This window comes from Cheilinus undulatus, linkage group 20, assembly GCF_018320785.1.
Source record: "Cheilinus undulatus linkage group 20, ASM1832078v1, whole genome shotgun sequence".
NCBI lineage: Eukaryota > Metazoa > Chordata > Actinopteri > Labriformes > Labridae > Cheilinus > Cheilinus undulatus.
Window position 1 is genome coordinate 25,401,263 of NC_054884.1, and position 18,572 is coordinate 25,419,834.

Here is an 18,572-nt window from a genome sequence, read left to right on the forward strand (position 1 = left end):
AGCAGCGTGCTGGCAGTGTGCACTATCTGGTTCAAGTGATGTCACAGGGGGCAGTGGATTTAAGCAGGTTTTAGTTTGACGCTAATCCCCTTGTGGCAAACGCTGTGGAGGAGAGGACCATCCCTGCCAATGGCGTGCGTCAACCCCATTGGATTATTCCGTCTCGTCCCCTCCTCCATTCTGTTGGCATTGTCAGGCATGTGTTTTTACCCCAATTTCTTTAACCGCGTGTAGTTTGGAATGTAAGCGTGATGGCCAGCACAAGCATGATCCCTGCAGTAGAAAGGAGTAGAGCCTCGCCTTAAAGGTGTGTTGTTTTTTCTCTGTTTGTGCTTTTCTATGTGTTTGTCATGATGTGCATCTCTCCTCGTGGATTTCTAATGTTTCCAGGGCTGAATTATTTAGATAGGCCACCAGTAGAGAGCTACATGATAGCACAGACTTAAGAGTGAAGGGAGGGGGAGATCTACAGCTGCAGATCAGGTAAAAGGGTACCTCATGCCTCACCTTTTCTCCTCTCCTCTCCGCTCCTCCCTTTTGATTGGGGGTGAGTGTAACAGGAGAGTTGAAACACAATACCCAGCTCTATTTTCTGCCTTTATAGCTGGCGGACTTTTTGTCTTCACTCATGCCTAATACAAGTGAGCAGTCGCATTTTGGAGGCTCTCTGGGCCAGCACGGTCCTGAATGGACAGAGGTCCAGACCAACAGGATTGCAGGTCGCTGTCACTACTGTGGCAACCTAGCAGGGCGCAGGAATTCTTTACCAGGAGGAGACGGCAGAGTTTGGTTTTCCCATCACTTAGATCTTGGTGGGAAACAGGATCCAGGGTCCCTGTATAGCCAGATCCAGCAGGACCAGCATGTGCTAAGGAAGAACTCAGTCCCTGATCTAAGCAGCAGTCTCTACCTCAGGGAAGTGATGGCAGGAAGGGCTTCTGTACCACCTCAGGATTACTACTTGGCAGACGCTACCCTCTCTGGTGAAGATTCTGGGTTTTATAGGGATAACCAACACCTGCTCAACAGATCAGCCCAGCATTATGGGCCTAGCACCGAAGGGGGGAGGCCTACCTGGGATCAAGGACAAGGAAGGGCCACACCTTCCGTGCTGGCTTCCGCCTCAACACCTACCCCCGCACCTCCTCCACCTCCACCTCCTCCTCCCCCGCCTCCTCCGCCCCCTCCTCCCCCTCCCGTTCATGAGCTGAGCCGTTTGTACAGAGAAACTCTGGCATCTAAGATGATCCCAGACGTCCAGCGTATTGGTGGCAGATCTCCGTCTCCTGCGGTCTACGGGGTCCAGCCCCCTCTTCCTATTTACGCTGCTGAGCCTTCAACTCTCACTGCGCGCCAGGCTTATAACAACATCAACAACTTATCTCTGGACACCTGCCCGCCAGCTGCCACCAATTCAGCGGTGGATCCAGCTTCTCAGGGAATGGACGGATTTCCCCCTCGTGCTTACGGAGCTGTCGCTTCCCAGAGGCTACCTTATGACCCAAACTATGATCCCAGCTCAGCCATGATTGCTGCCACAGCTGGAATGCCCTCTGGTTTGCCTCATCATCATCCCAGTGCTGCAGACCCCAAAAGAATGGTGGACCCTGCCTTTTTGGCTTTCCTACGGGCTGAAGGTTTAGCTGAGAGTACTATCACTCTCCTGCTTCAACATGGCTTTGATTCCACTCCAACGCTTGGAATGATGGAGGACCATGATGTCCGCTCTGTAGCCCCTAACCTGGCCCAGGCTCGTATTTTGTCCCGTGTTGTGCTTAGTTGCAAGGCAGGTGCGCCTGCCGCACGTGCCCGATCCAACAGCTTCAGCCACCGTAACGATCTTTACATGCAGCCTCAAGGTTTGACCATGGACCCCGGGCTCATGCAGCAACCTCCCACCACTATCCAGACCGTATCCCCAAGGATGGGAGAGTTTCTTGGTAGAAGACCCAGCAGTGCTCCCTCCCAACACCTCTTGGAGACCACCACCTTCCCAGGAGCACGGCCCCTGGGGGCTGGAGCTTTCCCAGTTAGTCCAGGAGCATATGGTGGTGCTATGACTCAAGGAAGACCCCTCTCCATGTATAATGCCCACACCGGTCTTGCTATGTCTGCTCTTGGACAACAGCCTCCTCCTGCTCCAGGAACCCCTGGAGCAGCGCCCAAAACCTTCTCTGGCTCCTATTCTCCAATGGAGTTGATGAAGAGAGCCCCCAACCTTCCTCCAGCATCACCGGTAGCAGCATCGAGCCCCCTTCACAGCCCCCAACTTCTCCGGAAGGGGATTAATGCTGCCCCTGAGAGCACCATTGTTCCTGCAACGTCGACATCTACTCTCCAAGTCCAAAACCTTAACAACAACAAGCTGGTCGGACGTCGCACTGGTCCACCTGTCATAGTCTCAACAATGGCCACCACACCTGACACAAGTAAACCTCCAATTTCTCACCCATTTCTTCAAAACCTCTCTGCTATCATCATTATTATTTATCTTTTTATAGATTAGATTAATATTATGATTTAATTCTGTATTTGATTAATCAAGTGCTACAAAAATTCCCTCTGACAGCCCTTTTGAATGGAGGAGTAGCATGTAAGATGCTTCTGACAAGTTAAGCAGCTTAGCGCTGAGAGTTTTTCCTTTCTTTTAATTATGCAACTGTTTATACGTGAATTTCAACATAGTTGTGTCATTTGCCAGAGGGGATCCTGTCTCATCACTGAGATGAAATATTTTGAAATACTTCTTTCTAGCAGCAACACTATTAGTTATTGAGGTCAGCCTATTTTTGAGTGCTTCTTGTATTTAGTTTTACGGTCAGAATAATTGGGGAGCAACAGTGTGCTTTTGAAGTCATTCTTGAGCTTTTCAAGGTTTCTTCTACGTGCTTTCATTTGACAGAAATTAAAAAATAATTCCGTATTATCTTTGCAAAAATAGCTGAAAAATAGAGTTAGTTGCTTTTAATTTAGGACACTTATTCAGCTTTTTTGAGCTATAAAGAGTTTTTACATTAAAAAAAACTCATATCTATCTTGTCTATAGTTTGTTAAAGTTATTTACTTGATTCAGAGTGGCTGTCATTCTATTTTACACTGTACTCTCTCCTAATCAGGGGCTTAACTACGTCAAAGCCAGTTATACTAATTGGATGTTTGTTGGTGACAACTAATGGGTGGCTGTTTTTTATAGGAACCCTGTTGTCACTTGAAATTCAGGTTGCAATCTGGTTTTGCTAAAGGTTTGTTTGTTTCATATTGTACTTTTTTGGTGAAAATTATGTACAGATATAACATTGATATTGGTCAGTAGTTTGGCCCTGTTGACAAGCTTTGCAAATAATGAGGCACGATATATCAGTAGCCAGTGTCTATCTGTTGTGTGTTTATTTTGACTGCTATTTTCATATTTAAACATTGTCTCAATGATGGGGATGTTCAGTGCCCCGGATTTATATTGTATTCATCCCCTGACTTATGCTTTTCAATAACCTTTTCTCAGAGTTGCTTCGAGTTTTCTTTTGTCTTCATGGTGTAATGGTAGCCACTGATACTGATTAACCAGTGACTGGACTGTCCAGACTCAGGTGTCTTTATACTAAAATCAGTAAATGTGAGAATACTTACACCACTTGTCTGGACCTCTGTTGAATAACGCCAGTCACTCTAAAGGGGTGAATGTTTTTGCAATCACTTATTTTATTTCATTAGTTTGCTCACATTTTAGTCATTTCTACTCTTTATAGTTTATCTAGTCATCGTCAACAAAGTAAAAAAATATATTTTCATCCAGTTTTAGTTGATACCTATCAGTCTTTCAGTCAAAGCTTTATTACTTTTAATTTTTTAAGTAACCTAGTGCCAGTCATACATGTATGTTTTCTATACACTGCCACACCCAGGATCCCCGTTTTCTACAGCTGAGAAGCAAAGGAGCTAGAAGCATACATTGTGTTTTGACAGTTTGATTCGCAGTGGAGAATAATATAGATTTTGAATGCCCAAAAAATTAGGCTTTGGACTCATTTTAGTCTCTTTAATGAAAACTTTACTTACTTTTCATCAGTTTTTGTCACCAAATATTATTTTTTAGTTATTCTTACTTCTATCTGTCTTATAGATAGGTAGATAGATACCTTATGAATATAGTAAGTCATGCTATTAATTAATTAATCATTAATACTTTGAGTCTACAAAATTCACATTAGTGTCCAATTACTTTAATGCTAACATCTGATAAACTATCTGCTGATAAAAAGAGAAGATTCCTTACAGGCTGTAAGCTACAAAGCTACATTAGCTACATAGCTATGCAATTTAGCTTAGTTAGTTTTAGCAACGTGAACTTTAGCAACATAGGCTTTTGCAAGCTTTAGCAAATGTAGCTAAAGCTAACTTAGCTACTCGGATAACGTAGATAGGTAGTTTATGTAGCTGCTTTGTGAGTTAAGCTTTAGCTGTTATCTTTTTTCTTCAGTCTGTAATTTTTATTCAGGTTTTGCAAAAATACACGTAAAGCTACAGAGAAGATGGCTATGAAAACAGAAATATTGCCACAGATTTCAGCCATTTGTTGAAATACATGCATATAAAGAAAAAAAACTAATAGATGATGATGATTTTTTTAAAAAGCTCAGTTATCTACGCAGCGACATACCGCCGTTATCTATAGCTTAGTTGGTTTTAGTAAATCAAGCTATAGCAGTTTGATCTTTAAAAACATTAGCTCAAGAAAGCATAGCTGATGCTAACTTAGCTATGCATATAACTTGGATATGTAGCTTACTAGCAGCTCTGTGACCTTAGCTTTAGCTATGTTGCTCTTTTAGCTATGTAAGCTATGCTCTCTGAGTTAGAATGTTCGCTCTCCTCCTGCTCTTCCCAAACGCTTTCTTGGGAGGTTTCCCTGATGAATGTGAAACATATACCATGCATTAGATGTATTCAATGGTCTATCTGGATGTCAGTTTAATTTTTAATATGACTTCTAATAATGCAAGAGGTTTTTTGTATTCAGTGTGCCAAGAGAAGAAACCCTTTAGCAAGGCAGCACCAAAGTTTATTATCATACATTAAGGCTTTGATTCAGCTCTTAATGAATTGATATATTTCCCTGTTGACACTTGCTGATGAGCTTAGGGAAGAGTTAAATCCTTGAACCCTGCTTTTAGCCATGTAACTCTATGTCTTTCCTGCCTCTCTAATGGGTCCGTGGGCTGCTGCTCTCATTGTAAAGTAATGACTTCTACGAAGTGGCTCACCGCCATGTGTTGTCAAGGAAATAAGATGTAAGGTGTGAGATCGAGGGTAGGAGGAAGGAGCATTTGGGGGTGGGAGGGCAGGGTTGCACTTTTAGCACAACAAAATCATTTGCATGTAGCTGACATTTGTTGCTTCAGTAACTTCATCTGATAATGGCCCTCGCTGCCGATCAGAAAGCATACTTCTTAATTGTGTGTTGCTAGGCAACCCAGGTTTCATTGGTAATCAGAGATAGATAATCTTCATGTTTAAGGAAAGGAAACGAGCAGAGCCCTGTGTGCAGTGTTGCACATTTATTCTGTGCACTTGTTACCCTTTTTTACGTCCATTTTCAGTTTTGAGCTGAAGGAAATTGAGTGAAAAAAATAAGATGTTGCAGAGCACTTAATGAAAACATTACTCTAAGTCACTTTCACTTTCCCGCTCGCTCTCTCTCTGAACATCTCAAGAGATTGCTTCTCATTTTTGTGCAAAGGCTCAAGCACACGAGTAAAGAGGCTCTCCTTATTACATGCATGGTGTTGTATGTTCTAACATGCATATTGATGCAAAGTTGACACATCATTTCTTTTGCACCTTCTGAATAAATCGGTTGTTCCTTCAACACAAACCAGCTTTCTCTTATCATCTTACATCAAAGAGTAAGCCACTGACTGAATAATCTGCATTTCCATGTTGTTGAGATGGTATTTATTCTCAAAGTAGATTCTTGAGAGCTAAGATGTACTGCACCTATAAAAAGCAATCTGATTGTTCAATTAATCATGGCCAATGTAGTTTGGCTTTTTGAAAAAAAACATCATAAATGGCAAATTGTAAACAGATTTCTACAAAATAATGCCAATTAAACAAAAAATATGTAAGGTAAAATAAGTGACTGAATAAATATTCACCCCCTTTAAAGTGACTGACCTTATTCAACAGATGTCCAGTCACCTGTATCTGGAAGGTTCAGTCACTGATTAACCAGTATTCCTGGCTACCATTACACCATGAAGTCAACAGAACACTCCAAGCAACTCAGAGAAAAGGTTATTGAAAGGTATTAGTTGAGATTGGATAGAAAAAAAATCCAAGGTTTCAGTTTTCAAGCTTTATGGGAGAGTGGCAAAGAGAAAGCTATTGCTGAAGAAAACTCATTGAACCTTTACTTAGAGTTTGCAAAAGCCATGTGGGGGACTCCATGGTCAAGTTGGGTCTAATGAGACCAAAATGGTGGGTTTTTTTTTCTTTTTTTTTTAAGATTTATTTTTGGCCTTTTTGCCTTTATTGGATAGGACAGTGGATAGAGTCAGAAACAGGGAAGAGAGCGGGGAGAGACATGCAGGAAATAGTGCCACAGGCCGGATTTGAACCCTGGTCGCCTGCGTATATGGCGCGCGCCTTACCCACTCGACTACCGGCGCACCCAAAATGGTGCTTTTTGGCCGTCAGACAAGAGGCTATGTTCGGCAAACACTGCACATCACCTCAAACAAACCATCCCAACTGTGAAGCATGGTGGTGGCAGCATCATGCTGTGGGGATGCTGGGGAGGCAGCCGGCCCTGGAAGGCTTGTAAATGTGGGTAAAATGAATGTGGCAAAATACTTGAGGACAACCTTGTTCAGTCTGCAGGAGAACTACAGTTTGGAAGAAGATTTATTTAGCTGAAGCTACACAGAAATGGTTTAAAGACAACAAGGTGAAAGCTCTGGAGTAGCTGAGTCAAAGCTGAGACCTCAATCAAATAGAGAATTTCTGGACTTGAGACGGGCTGTTCATGCCTGATCCCTGTGCAACCTGGTACACTGAGCTGCAAAGAAAAATGGAGTAAAAGTTCAGTGTAGAGATGTGCAAGACTGAGACCTATCCACACAGACTCATTGCTTTGATTGCAGCCAAAGGTGCATCTACTTAATACTGACTTGAGGGGGGTGAATATTTATGCTGTCTTTTATTGTGGCATACATGCTTGTATTTTATTGCCATTACTTTGTAGAAATCTGTCTTTACTTCGGCATTAAAGAAGGTTTTTGTAGTTTTTTTTGTCAAACAAAGCTGGATTATATTGATCATGTTTGATTTATAAAATCAATAAAGAGTAAAACCTCCATGAGGGTGAGTACTTTTAATAGGAACTATAAGCATTTATTTATTTTAAAGGTGCAGGTGGGAGGGCCCTGTAGTCCTCTCTGCTGGGCGCTGTCTTGGTTGGCTAAAGCCATAAGTAGTGTTAATAATGGCATTAAACGGTCGAGTCGAGCTTAGTTGCAACAGTTCCCTTCCACTCAAAGTAGAGAGAGCGCCGTGCAGCACTCGCATTGGCCATGGAGTTGTCCATCAGTGGCATCCCACAGAGCACCACAGGTGGGTAAACCTAACTTCGATGTCACGTGAGGCAGAAGAGCCAACCCTGTTAGCTAGAGGTGTGATTGGTTAGCCGCCGTGCTTGTGTCCATGCTCAGTAGATTGATCAAGGTGGACACTTGCATGTCGTCTATAAATGCCAGCACGTGGTTTCTTTGTGGAGATAATCCAGGGAACATCTTCAGCTGTGCTTTTCTGGGCTGCAGAATTAGGAGTTGAAGTGTTGGGGGCAGGGCTTAGAGGAAGGAGGGTGACAAGAACTTGGCAGCAGCTCCCTTGTAGCCATATTGGATTGTCAGTTCACCTGTTTAAGTCTACTTTCTCTGGTTGTATCCACTCATTCTTGGCAGACCCCGTTTTTCCCCCTTTTTCTGACAGGAAGCCATCAGTGTTGCGGCTGACAGTTATGTAACCTTCGAGTGCATTGCTCCCATGGGGGCCTGAATGGGATTTTAATTTCCCCGGCCTGTATTTGGAAGGACATCCACGAGGATGCATGCCTAATGTGCTCTCAGCTGTCCTTGGCTAAACTGCTTTGTTCAGGTGTCTGACATTGATTTCAGTGTGTATGTTTGCCTGTTTTCCACCAGCTACTCGGGAAGAAAACATCCCCTTTGACACAGTTAGGGCCTTAATCTCTGAGACAGGACACCACCTATTTTTAAAACGTCTGTTTTTTTGCATCCAGCTCAGAGCGCCAAAGTTGTGTCTTGTGATATATGAACTTTTGTGCATGTTTTTGTATAGCACGGTGTACAATGCTGCAGCCCCCCACTATCCTGCCACAGATGTCCCTCTCTCAGCAGCAGGAAGTGTTTGTCTTCATCACAGACCGGCTGGATGTGACAGCAGGACATGGGGACATGACCTTAAATTTCCTCTATCTGTCTCTTTCTTCCTTTGACTAGCACTATTCACAGTGCATATGCGGTGCAGACATAGTATGAGGACAGTGATAGGATAATGATACTAATGCTTCATTTCCATATGGGGTATATACTACTAAACTGATGGTACCTCTTAAGGGTAAGCTAGGTCATCAGTGCTGTGCAAGAATGTCCAACACAACAACAATGGAGGACATCAAGGTGATAGTGCACCTGGTTCCTAGTCTGTAGCTTTTTGTCACAGGAAGGAGACAAGTCCAGAAATGTTTGCAAGTAGTGAGACAAAAACTGTTGAAAGACTGTTGAAAGTTGCAGGAGAATTTGGGAATTTATACAGCAGTGCAAAGCGGATTCTCAATACTTATTGTTGTGTTTAATCAAGGACTCTGTTCAACAAAAATGACACCTCATAAAGTGCATTTATTTTATGGAAAACCAACATTTTGTTTTCAATTAATTTCTCACAGTGAGTGAGAAATGCACTTACTTGTGTTCCCTGGAAGCAGTCCCAGGATGCGCATGCACTCTTGCGTCCCTTCCAGTGCAAACGCGCATTCTGGGATCCCTTCCAGCGCAAACGTTGAAGTGCCTTTTTAAGTGTAGTTCTCCCTCATGATGAGAAATTTATGAATGGAAACAAAACTTGTTCCATAAATGCGCCTTATGAGGTGATCATTTTGAACAGAGTCCTCAATTCAAAACAAGAAGTAGCAGTTGAGATCAGCAGAGCCAGTCTGTACTTGTCTTATTGTGTTGGTTGAGAGCACCCTGGTGTTGGATTTTTACATACTGTGTTTAGTGTAGGAAATAATCAGTGGAAATTTCCTTTACTGTGACTATTTTGGAGTCTTTGGCCTGTACCTTCTTCAGGTTTAATCCTGACTGTCTCACAAATATTGAAATTAGGACCCAAAGGCTACATGACAGTCATCATTTTGTGTTTGTTAAAACCCTTCCAGGCTGGCGTTGTTGTATACACCAATAAGTTACACAGATTATTAAAAGTTCAATTAAGTCTTGAACCATTAATTATAGCCTCTTTGTTTTTGCCTCCTGATTCTTGTTAAATCTCTAACAGGAGCATTTCTAATGAGCCTGGCACTCAGGTGGTTTTTCAGCGACTTTAAAGATAAAATCTTCACCAGTGGAGCCAATATTTAACATCTTTTAATCAATTTTTTACCCATTTTCAATCATTTTTTTTATAACTATCTTAATGCTAATGAATGCTATTGGCGCTTACCATTCATTTTTTGCAGCTAGCTTGAACTTAATGAATGCTAACGGCAGTTGCCAATAATTTTTTTGCCGTTTTAGATCCAAATAGTGCTCAGCTCCCATGAGATGCTCTCTGTTCACTGTGCTTGTTTAAGTCCAGGTGGTAGAGCAGGGAGAGCAATCCCATTAACCAGCGCTACAGACGGTCTATAAATGGCTACAGCCCTGGCTAGTTGCAGGCGGATGTGCCGCAGTTTGTGCATAAAATTTGACCAATATCCAAGGCCAGAATGTTCATAGTTAATTTTACAGGCATCACCAAGTTTTACTTTCAAACAAACTTATTCAAATACCAAATAATATTAAAAATGCAAGGACCTTCATCCTTGTAAGAAAGGCTCTTTGATCATTTTCAAGATCAAAAGGTTGAGATTTTAGAAAAACTTAACCTCAAAGAAAACCTGAGATCATAGCTGAAACATGGCTGACTGTTGGTGTAACCATTTATAAATTCTACAGCTCTTTCTGTGTTTTCCTTACATGATGTTAACACTACATTATAAAAAAGTGAAAGTGTAAACTTAAATTTCATAATCATCTTTTCTTTTAACTCAAATGTCCTGAAGTGAAGACACAGCCCAGTCCTACTATTTCCTGACTGTGCTGCGTATCGACCCTGTCCTCTCTTGTTGTTATTGATGCAGTAATGAGTTAAAGGTTCTTATTGTGGAGGACTAATGGCTTACATTACCTGTCTAGGAATAGGCTGAGAATTAGAGGAGTGAAATCCTACTAGCCATCTGTGTGTTTGTGCGTGTGGCATGGATCTGTGGCTTCGTGTTTGTGTGTTTTAGTGTGTGTGGAGGCTACTATTGAGGTGTCACGTGTCAGTGGGAGTGTGTGTCATCCTCTGTAATCCCTCTGATATGAATGAGTGGAAGCAGACAAGAGGTTTCAGATCACATGGCATTGGTCAGGGGTTATTATAAGGGAAGTAGCTGTTTGCTGGAGTAGTCAGTCATAACTTTATCTCTTGTTTAATATTGAATAATGCCACTTTTATTTAACAAAATCTTGTCTTACAATATAGAGGCCTTACGGGTGTGGATGTACCATAATGCTTCAGCTTATAAGGAACAAGAAGTTTGAGGAGTTTAAACCGAACCTACAGGTCTGCCTTAGCATAAGCATAAGAAGAAGACTTCAACTGATGTCAAGCCCATCCATAAGGGAGGATAAAGGGGAAAAGCCTTCCGGGGCCCAGTCAAATAGGGGGCCCATGGATGTGGAATATCATGAACCAATGTAAAGTTAAGCTGTGATAACCATATTTGATATTTAATAATAACCACTTCTATCAAAGATGTAGTACAGTATAGCATTTTCAAAATGTAAACTCATTTTCCTAAAAGAGAATTACCTTTCTTTGGTAGTGTTAACAATGCAGATGTGCACATTAAACTAACCCATATGAAAGTATGGTCAGACTTTCAAGCGAAGCCATGGTGTGCACAAACGTCAGGATACCAGAGAATGAAGCAGAAGGAGCTAAAAGTGTCAAAACGGGTGGTAAAATGGTGAAAAGCAGTTAAAAATGGGTTAGAAGTGGGAAAAAATGTTGGACGTAAGTGGTGAAATGTTAAAGAATGGCAAAAAAAAGTTAATTGTGACAAAAAGAGGTTAAAAGGGGAGAGCAGCAAATAAAAGAGTGGAGGAGAAATGAAAAAAGTGGCAGAAGTGCAAAGTAAAAAGGTGAAGGGTGGTTAAAAAGTGGAGGGTTATAAGTACCAAAAATTGGCCAAAGGTGGTTTGAAACAAATGTGGGAAAATAGGCAGAAACAGTGATGAAAAGGGGTTAAAAAGTGACTTCAAAGCTTCAACCCTTGACTTGTACCTTCAATAATTGTTCTTAATGTTCATCAACATTTTTGTTGAAATCATCTGTTCACATTTAAATATTCAGCATCCTCCTCCCCTTAAAAAGATGTGTCTCATCCACTGAGCCTTGGCTAGTGGGTCCAGTGGGTTGTCGTCAGATTCAGTGTTTTTCAGTAATTCTGTTTTATTTATTTATTTATTTATTGTCCTAGTTGCCTTCCATATGTGTATTTTATTGAGGAAGTTGCATCAGGTCTTGATGGGTTCAGACTCCTGTACATCAGAGTTTTGACCTTTTTACCAGGTGCACATTTCTGACCCACTCAAGGAGGCTCTGCGACCTACATTTGGATCTAAACTCACCAATTCAGAAGCACAGCCTTAAACTTAGATAATTTTAGGGTCTGGACTGCACCGTTTGATTTAGTGTTTCTTATTTTATTCAAGCACTCTTGCAGGATTGTGTCAGGGAAACAACCTGAAAACTTCTTGTTTAATCAGGAAAATCAATTTTATTTTGAAAGTTTAAGCTCCATGAAATCAACAAAAATCCAAATATTGTCATCTCCATGTTAAAGCTCCTGTGAGGTCTTATATTAAATCAGACTAATTCTTACAGATGCATCTACATGACCTAAAAAAGAGATCAAGACCATCAGCAGCATGGTTGATTATCTTAAAGGGATATTTCATACTCCTTACATCATCCCTGCTGTGAGGTGGGTGTCAAACAAGGTGATTAACAGAGCCATGCATTTTTAAAAGCTTCATTGTGAAGACATTTGAAATAATAAAAGATGGTATAAAACAGTAAGAGGCACCACATTATCCACTGGGGTTGCCATAACTATCATAGTCCCTAAGTTTTATACAGGTGCTTCAGCTGTATGACGTGTTACGAGCTGAAACTCACCACTGTAATTTAAAGTTAAAAAGGAGCAGTTCTGGTGCGAGTATTTTTCTGATTTTCATGTGCAAATTGAAAATATTGAAAAGCATTTTGCTACTGCTCTGTCTAAACCTGTAATCACTGTGCCATTCCTGCTTATCTGTGCACAGCCCCTCTGTCATGTGTCTCAGTTTCCCGAGGAACCTGGTAAATGTTACATGAACTATCTGCTGCTCCATCTCCACTCGGCCTCTGTATTGTTTGTGTCTCAGGGGAAATAAAGCCAGGAAAATCTATTTTTCCACTGTGGTAGTTGTTTTTTTCTCTCTGAGGAAGGAAAAAAAAAAAAACAAGTAAAAGAAAAAAATATGTAGCAGAGCCCCGTCTCAGCTCCTTCCCCCTCCCTCACTGCTTTCTCATGGTTGATCTTTCCAAACCATTGGTTGTGTTCACAGAGGGATTAATGGTTCTGCGAAGCCAGCCAACCCATGGAGGGAACAGAGCCTTGAAGCGAATGAGGAACAGCTGGTCTCCTCCTGCTTGTGACAGCTTGAGTGTTTCAGTGTGTTTGGTGTGATGGTAGCAGCTGACCTCTGCACGGGGTCAGAGGTGTCACAGAAAGTGGACCTTCAGTCGTCGTGTTTCCTTTTATTTAGTAGGCTACTGCTAATTTCACTGTTAATTGGGCTGCAACATGTTGGAGTTTGCAACAGCTGAATCTGTTTGATAGCATGAGTTAACACTGTTTTAATAACTGTTTTTATGAGGTGTGGCTGTTTACATTTTTATTAGGTCTGAATTGTCAATAAATCTTTCTGAATTTCTTAAAATCATTTCAGAGGAGCTCGGTCTGTCGTATACTCAAAGTTTCCAAGGCAGTGGAAACTAGAGTGCTGAATCAGTCCTCTTATTTGAGAACAAGAGGGAAAAAAGGGGAACAAGGTTTGATTAATTGATTGTACATTATTTATGTGTCATGCACAAAAAGGGCCCGATTTTCTCGGGTTATAAGACACCAAAAATACCATTACAGTGTTCCAAAAAAACCTCAATTCATCACAAGCCATTATAAAGTTGCATGATCCTCCCTCTGCTCCGTATTAAACAGTACATTCTGCTTTTTCTCCCAGGTTTGCAGATGTAATCTGCTATTTAAAGACTCCTTTTCTGAAGCAAAACTCACGTTTTTCATAATCATTCAACCAGAACGTCAGCATTAATCAAAGACATTTTCCTAAAAAGTGCATCACTTAAATGACCAAAGGTTGACAGTAAAACAGAAAATGTTGTTGTAACTTTCTAAAAGAGTCCGTAATATAGATGGCAGTCAGAGCTTAGACCCATGACTTGACAAAGACTCGTTTGAGTCAAAACACATTGATATCCATTTTTAATAAAGGAATTTTATCACATCAGTGCCTCAGATTCTCAGTTCTGACTGCCATCTATACTCTGGACCACTGTTAATTTTGTCTGTGACTGTGACTAAAAATGTGACTGTGACAAAACTGTGACTAAAAATGTTCGTCAACAGCCTTTTTTTCCATGACGAAAACTAGACTAACAAAATTAGATATTTGATGACTAAAACTAGACTAAAATGTAATGTAGTTTTCGTCGGACATTGAAAATCCATGATATTTCTCCTCTGTGGGGGAATCGGTCAAAATAAAATGCAGCTGTAGGTGTTCTGTCTCTCAGCTGGAGAGAGCAGGGACCCCAGGTTTGGCAAAGTGCAGAGAACACACTACCATGATTTGGTATCAGATTAAGGCAAGAAAATAATTACTTGGACTAAAAGTAAAGACTAAAATGTAGAAATTACCAAAATGTGAAAAAAACTAAAAGACATTTCATCCAAAGACTAGGACTGAAATTAAAAATAGCTGCCAAAATTAACACTGCTGTGAACTGTTTTTGAAAGTTAACAGGCAAGTTAACTTAATATCCTTGTCCTCTTATCCTGAAGAGCAGCTGATCCTGGCTACAAAGTTTTGGATACTTTTGACCCCATGTAGCGCTCACCCACCTGTTTTTCTACAAAAATACAAAATAAACTAAAAAAGCTTATTTGAAAGTTTGATTTGGACACAGGTTGAGCTTCTGAGAAGCAAAAGCAGGCTGCAGTCTTGGTAAATGCATCATTGCACACATGCTGGCTTTTTCACTACATGGTAAGGATAAAGTGAAAGTTTGATTTTAAAAAAGAGAACTCGCTTGTGTGTGGATTCACAGGACTTTGGGACTGACGGCAACCACACTGAGCTACATCCTCCTTGACATTTGGTAGGACATGTAAAGCCAATCATATAGCCGTGCTTGGATCATAAGGTGGTGCTTTCATGTGCTCCTTTGGATTTCAGTGTTTTCAACTAAACGTTTGTGTACCAGATAGCCCAATTACACACACGCTCCTTGTTGGTGGGGACAATTTAATGTAGTTGCCTCGTCATATAGAGGTAATGGCAATGATCTGAGTCTGTGCTTTATGCAGATAAAAATGTTTTTTTTTTTGTTGTGTGTTTGTTTTCAGAAGAAATACACTTTAAGTTTCAGTATGTGTTTCTTCTAGGGATGGGCAATTAGTTGAGTTTTATTCTCAATGACAATTTTGGATCCCCACAATAATAAAAACCTCTCTAATCCATAGATTTTTTCATAACTCGTGTGGTAAATGGAGCACATCCTTGTTTCTTCAGGATAGTGTGTGCCCTGCCCCCCCATCAAAATAGCTCTCACTTTAATTTAAGTGAGTGAGCAGAAGGAGCCACTGCTATGATTTTCTGTTAGTCTGGTTTTTATTAATTGGACCTGAAACAGTGCAAAATAACTGTAAGAATGTGTCAAACAGCTGTTGCTGCTTTATTTGAACTTCAAGCACAGATACAGATGTTATGAAGTCAGTGAGTATTCGTGTTTGATCACAGTGTCATTGTGGTTGGGATTTTTGCCATAATAGAGCAGCCCTAGTTTGTTTTGCATGCACTACTTATGGGAGCTTGTTGTTGTCTGAGTTCATATTTTTAGAGTTAATAGGTCCCACGTTTGTTTTTAAATGGCCAAAATTCTTCTGAAAAAGTCATAAATTCAAAACAAAGGAGGCAGATTTCCTTTCAAGTGGAGGATTTAAATGACACGGTTTGTTTTGCTTTGTGTCAGAGACAGCTGATGAGAATTTTGCTGCTAGCACCTCCACAAACCTAAAGTTCACAGCTTACTGCTAATAGCTTGTAAGGCCATCTAAATTTTATGTTTCGATGCTTTTTGACACCGCTGTGTAGTTAAACAATCCAATCTCTGTTACTGTATCACAGTGGTTCCCTAAGTGGCGGTCGGGACCTTCTTCGGTGTCGCGGGACACTAAGAGTGGGGTCACGTAATGCCTTCCAACAAATTTTTTATTTTATTTATTTTTTTCCCCAAGATTTTTTGTGGGGCATTTTATGCCTTTATTTATAGAGGACAGTGGATAGAGCCAGAAGCAGGGATGAGAGAGTGGGGGGTGACATGTGGGATGCTTACATGGGGCACGCCTTAACTACTAGACTCTCTGTCCATTTATTCCTTAACTGCTTAAAGGGACAGACTCTGGCACTGTTAATTTGGGGTTCCCAAGCTGAGAAATTTGGGTATTGAAAAGTGCTGAAGCTTTACAACAAACCATATCTATTTAACCCTCAGCAGGTAGAGGCACAGGTTTTAAAAAGCTAAGTAACTTTTAAACCACAAATTGTAACCTTTTACTTTTTTCTCCTCCAGAAGCCCTCAGTTTTGCTGTTTTAATGATGCTGTCCATTCCTTAATAGCCCTTCTAGAGGCTTCTATAGGGAGCCCGGAACTAGGGCGATTAAATACACAGCAGTACCTCTGATTTCAAATGTCTTTTTATCAATTTTTAATTCATTTGTCAGTCTATGCTGCTAGCAGCTAATGCTGTCTGCCATATTGTCTTTTTTTGTATCCCAGAATGCATTGTGACTAGCCTGGTACCACAAATGGCAGGCTGTTCTGTCATCATGTCATGTCAAACTGTGTGTATCATCCGAGAGGAGACGGCCTGAATAGCTCATAATGGAGAGAAAGAGAGACAGAGAGCCTGTGATGTGGCCCTCTGTGTCACTGCAGACAAGAACTGCTATAATTAATGGCACAAATAGAGCAGATACAAAGAAGTGCAGGGACTTTATTGTAAATATGTGAATATTTTTAAGACTTTTTATCAGAGTTATTATTATCTTTTTTTTTTTTTTTTTCTTTTTGCACTTTTTGGTCCCCAAGAGATGGGAGAACATTTTTGCGCAAAAAAAGTCTGTCATTATTGTTTACTGTAGGTCACACCTAAAAAATCAAGAGGCAACTGGCTGTAGACCTCTGTGGTGGGGCATTCGACCTCTACAATGGGGCAACTTCGACTGTGAGGTGTAAAGAGACATACATTACTCAAGCAGGAGCCAGAATGACTTACTGAATGATGTATATTTTCCACTGTCTTTTAGAGGATAGGATAAGTGGCTATTTTTCCCAACAGAAGAATTTTATGACAAAAAATCGTAAATTTCCCAAATCTTAATTTACACCACAAACTAAGGAAAACCCAAGGAGGGTTAGGGATAGGCCCCTAAGCCGTAAAGGTTAGGATTAGGATAAGGATTAGGAAGGGAGGACAAAAAGTGAGAGGCATCTGGCTGCAGACCACTATGGTGGGGTGACCTCCAAAGCCTTGGTAGGTTTTCCCTTAGTTTTTGGTGTTTAATTTTCAATTTTATTCTGCTCCTCCTTACCCTAATTCTAACCTTTAGAGTTTAGGGCCCTAACCCTAACCCTCTTTGTGTTTTCCATGGTTGGTGGTGTGTTAAATATGAATTTATCCCCCTTGGGGATTTTCGATTTTTATTCATACAATTCTGTTTTGAAAAATAGCCTCTGGCAGCGAGTGGAAATATACACCATTCTGGTTCCAGCTTGGGTCATGTATGTCACTTCCTTCCCCACGGCTGAGGTCGCCTTATTGTAGAGGTCTGCAGCTCTCATAGTCTCAAAGCTTTTTAAGCTTGGCTGTCCACCAAAAGGTTGACTTTGAGAGGAACCATCTGATTGAAATTTGCAGGGAAAGTATCTTAAATCTGATTTTGCTTGCAATAAATAATAATTAGAATAAAGAAATAACCCACTATTGGGTGGCTTGGACCTCCATTTTTGTTGCTGTGTTTTTAAAACAGGTATAATAATTTATTTATTTTTTTACGAGCATCAAATCAAAGTTTAAACTCCTGGTATCCTTACAACCCTGATAGCCTGGTGTTAGTGTTTGTGTTTGTGTACCTGAGACCCTTGTTGAGCATGTGTGCCGTCATCTTCTGATACTATGATTGTTGAGAAAAATCTTCCTGCTGTTTCAGGGGATCACATTGTCATGTTTATTCTACTAGTCTCCCTATCCTGGTCTGTTTTGTTTACAGAAAAGCAATGATAGCGCTTGCCGCTCGCTTGCTGTAAGAATGGCAGCACTTTGATATAATCTCCCCAATTATCCGTCGTCAGTTCTGCCGCGCATTATTTCGCTCTCCATGGCAGCTGGGGAGGAGATTGGTTTTGTGCACGTCTAACGGCAACAGCTGCATCCACTAAAAACAGACAACTACCTCTGCACACCTCCCTGGTCCGTCTTTTTTTGTGTGCGTCTCTCTCTCTCTCTCTCTCTCACACACACACTCAGTGGTGGGCAGGTCACCCTGAATTATTCATCAGTGTGAAATGAAAAAGCTCATGGATATTGAATATCCCCTCTGAAGTGGTGGCCAACCTTGTGTGTGTGTTTTTTTCTCCTTCTTCTTTTTTTCTGTGAGGCTGAAAAGAGTAAAGAGCGGCGGATCTCATTGCCAGGGTATTTCAAAGGTTAACCGATTGCTTTACCTCGCGCACATATTTACTTTCTTCATGGTCTGCGGCCAGGAAGGGAGGGGGAAAAGAAGAAGATGGAGATGAAAAGAATAGGAGTGAAAAGTAGAACTGTAACCTGTGTTCCTGTGGTTATTTCTCTCTCCTGTAGACGCTGCTGATTCGCCGTCCTCCCTGGTCGCATGTTGTGA

General features: G+C 41.1%; 1 protein-coding gene across 1 annotated transcript in view; it reads left to right on the plus strand.

The window, feature by feature from the left end:
- The first annotated feature begins 628 nt into the window (after positions 1-628).
- Positions 629-18,572, plus strand: part of ctbp2l (C-terminal binding protein 2, like) — an 84,284-nt gene continuing 66,340 nt past the window's right edge. The window contains exon 1 of the mRNA XM_041815601.1: positions 629-2,429. Coding sequence (XP_041671535.1) covers positions 629-2,429 — 1,801 coding nt within the window. The remainder of the gene's footprint in view (positions 2,430-18,572) is intronic.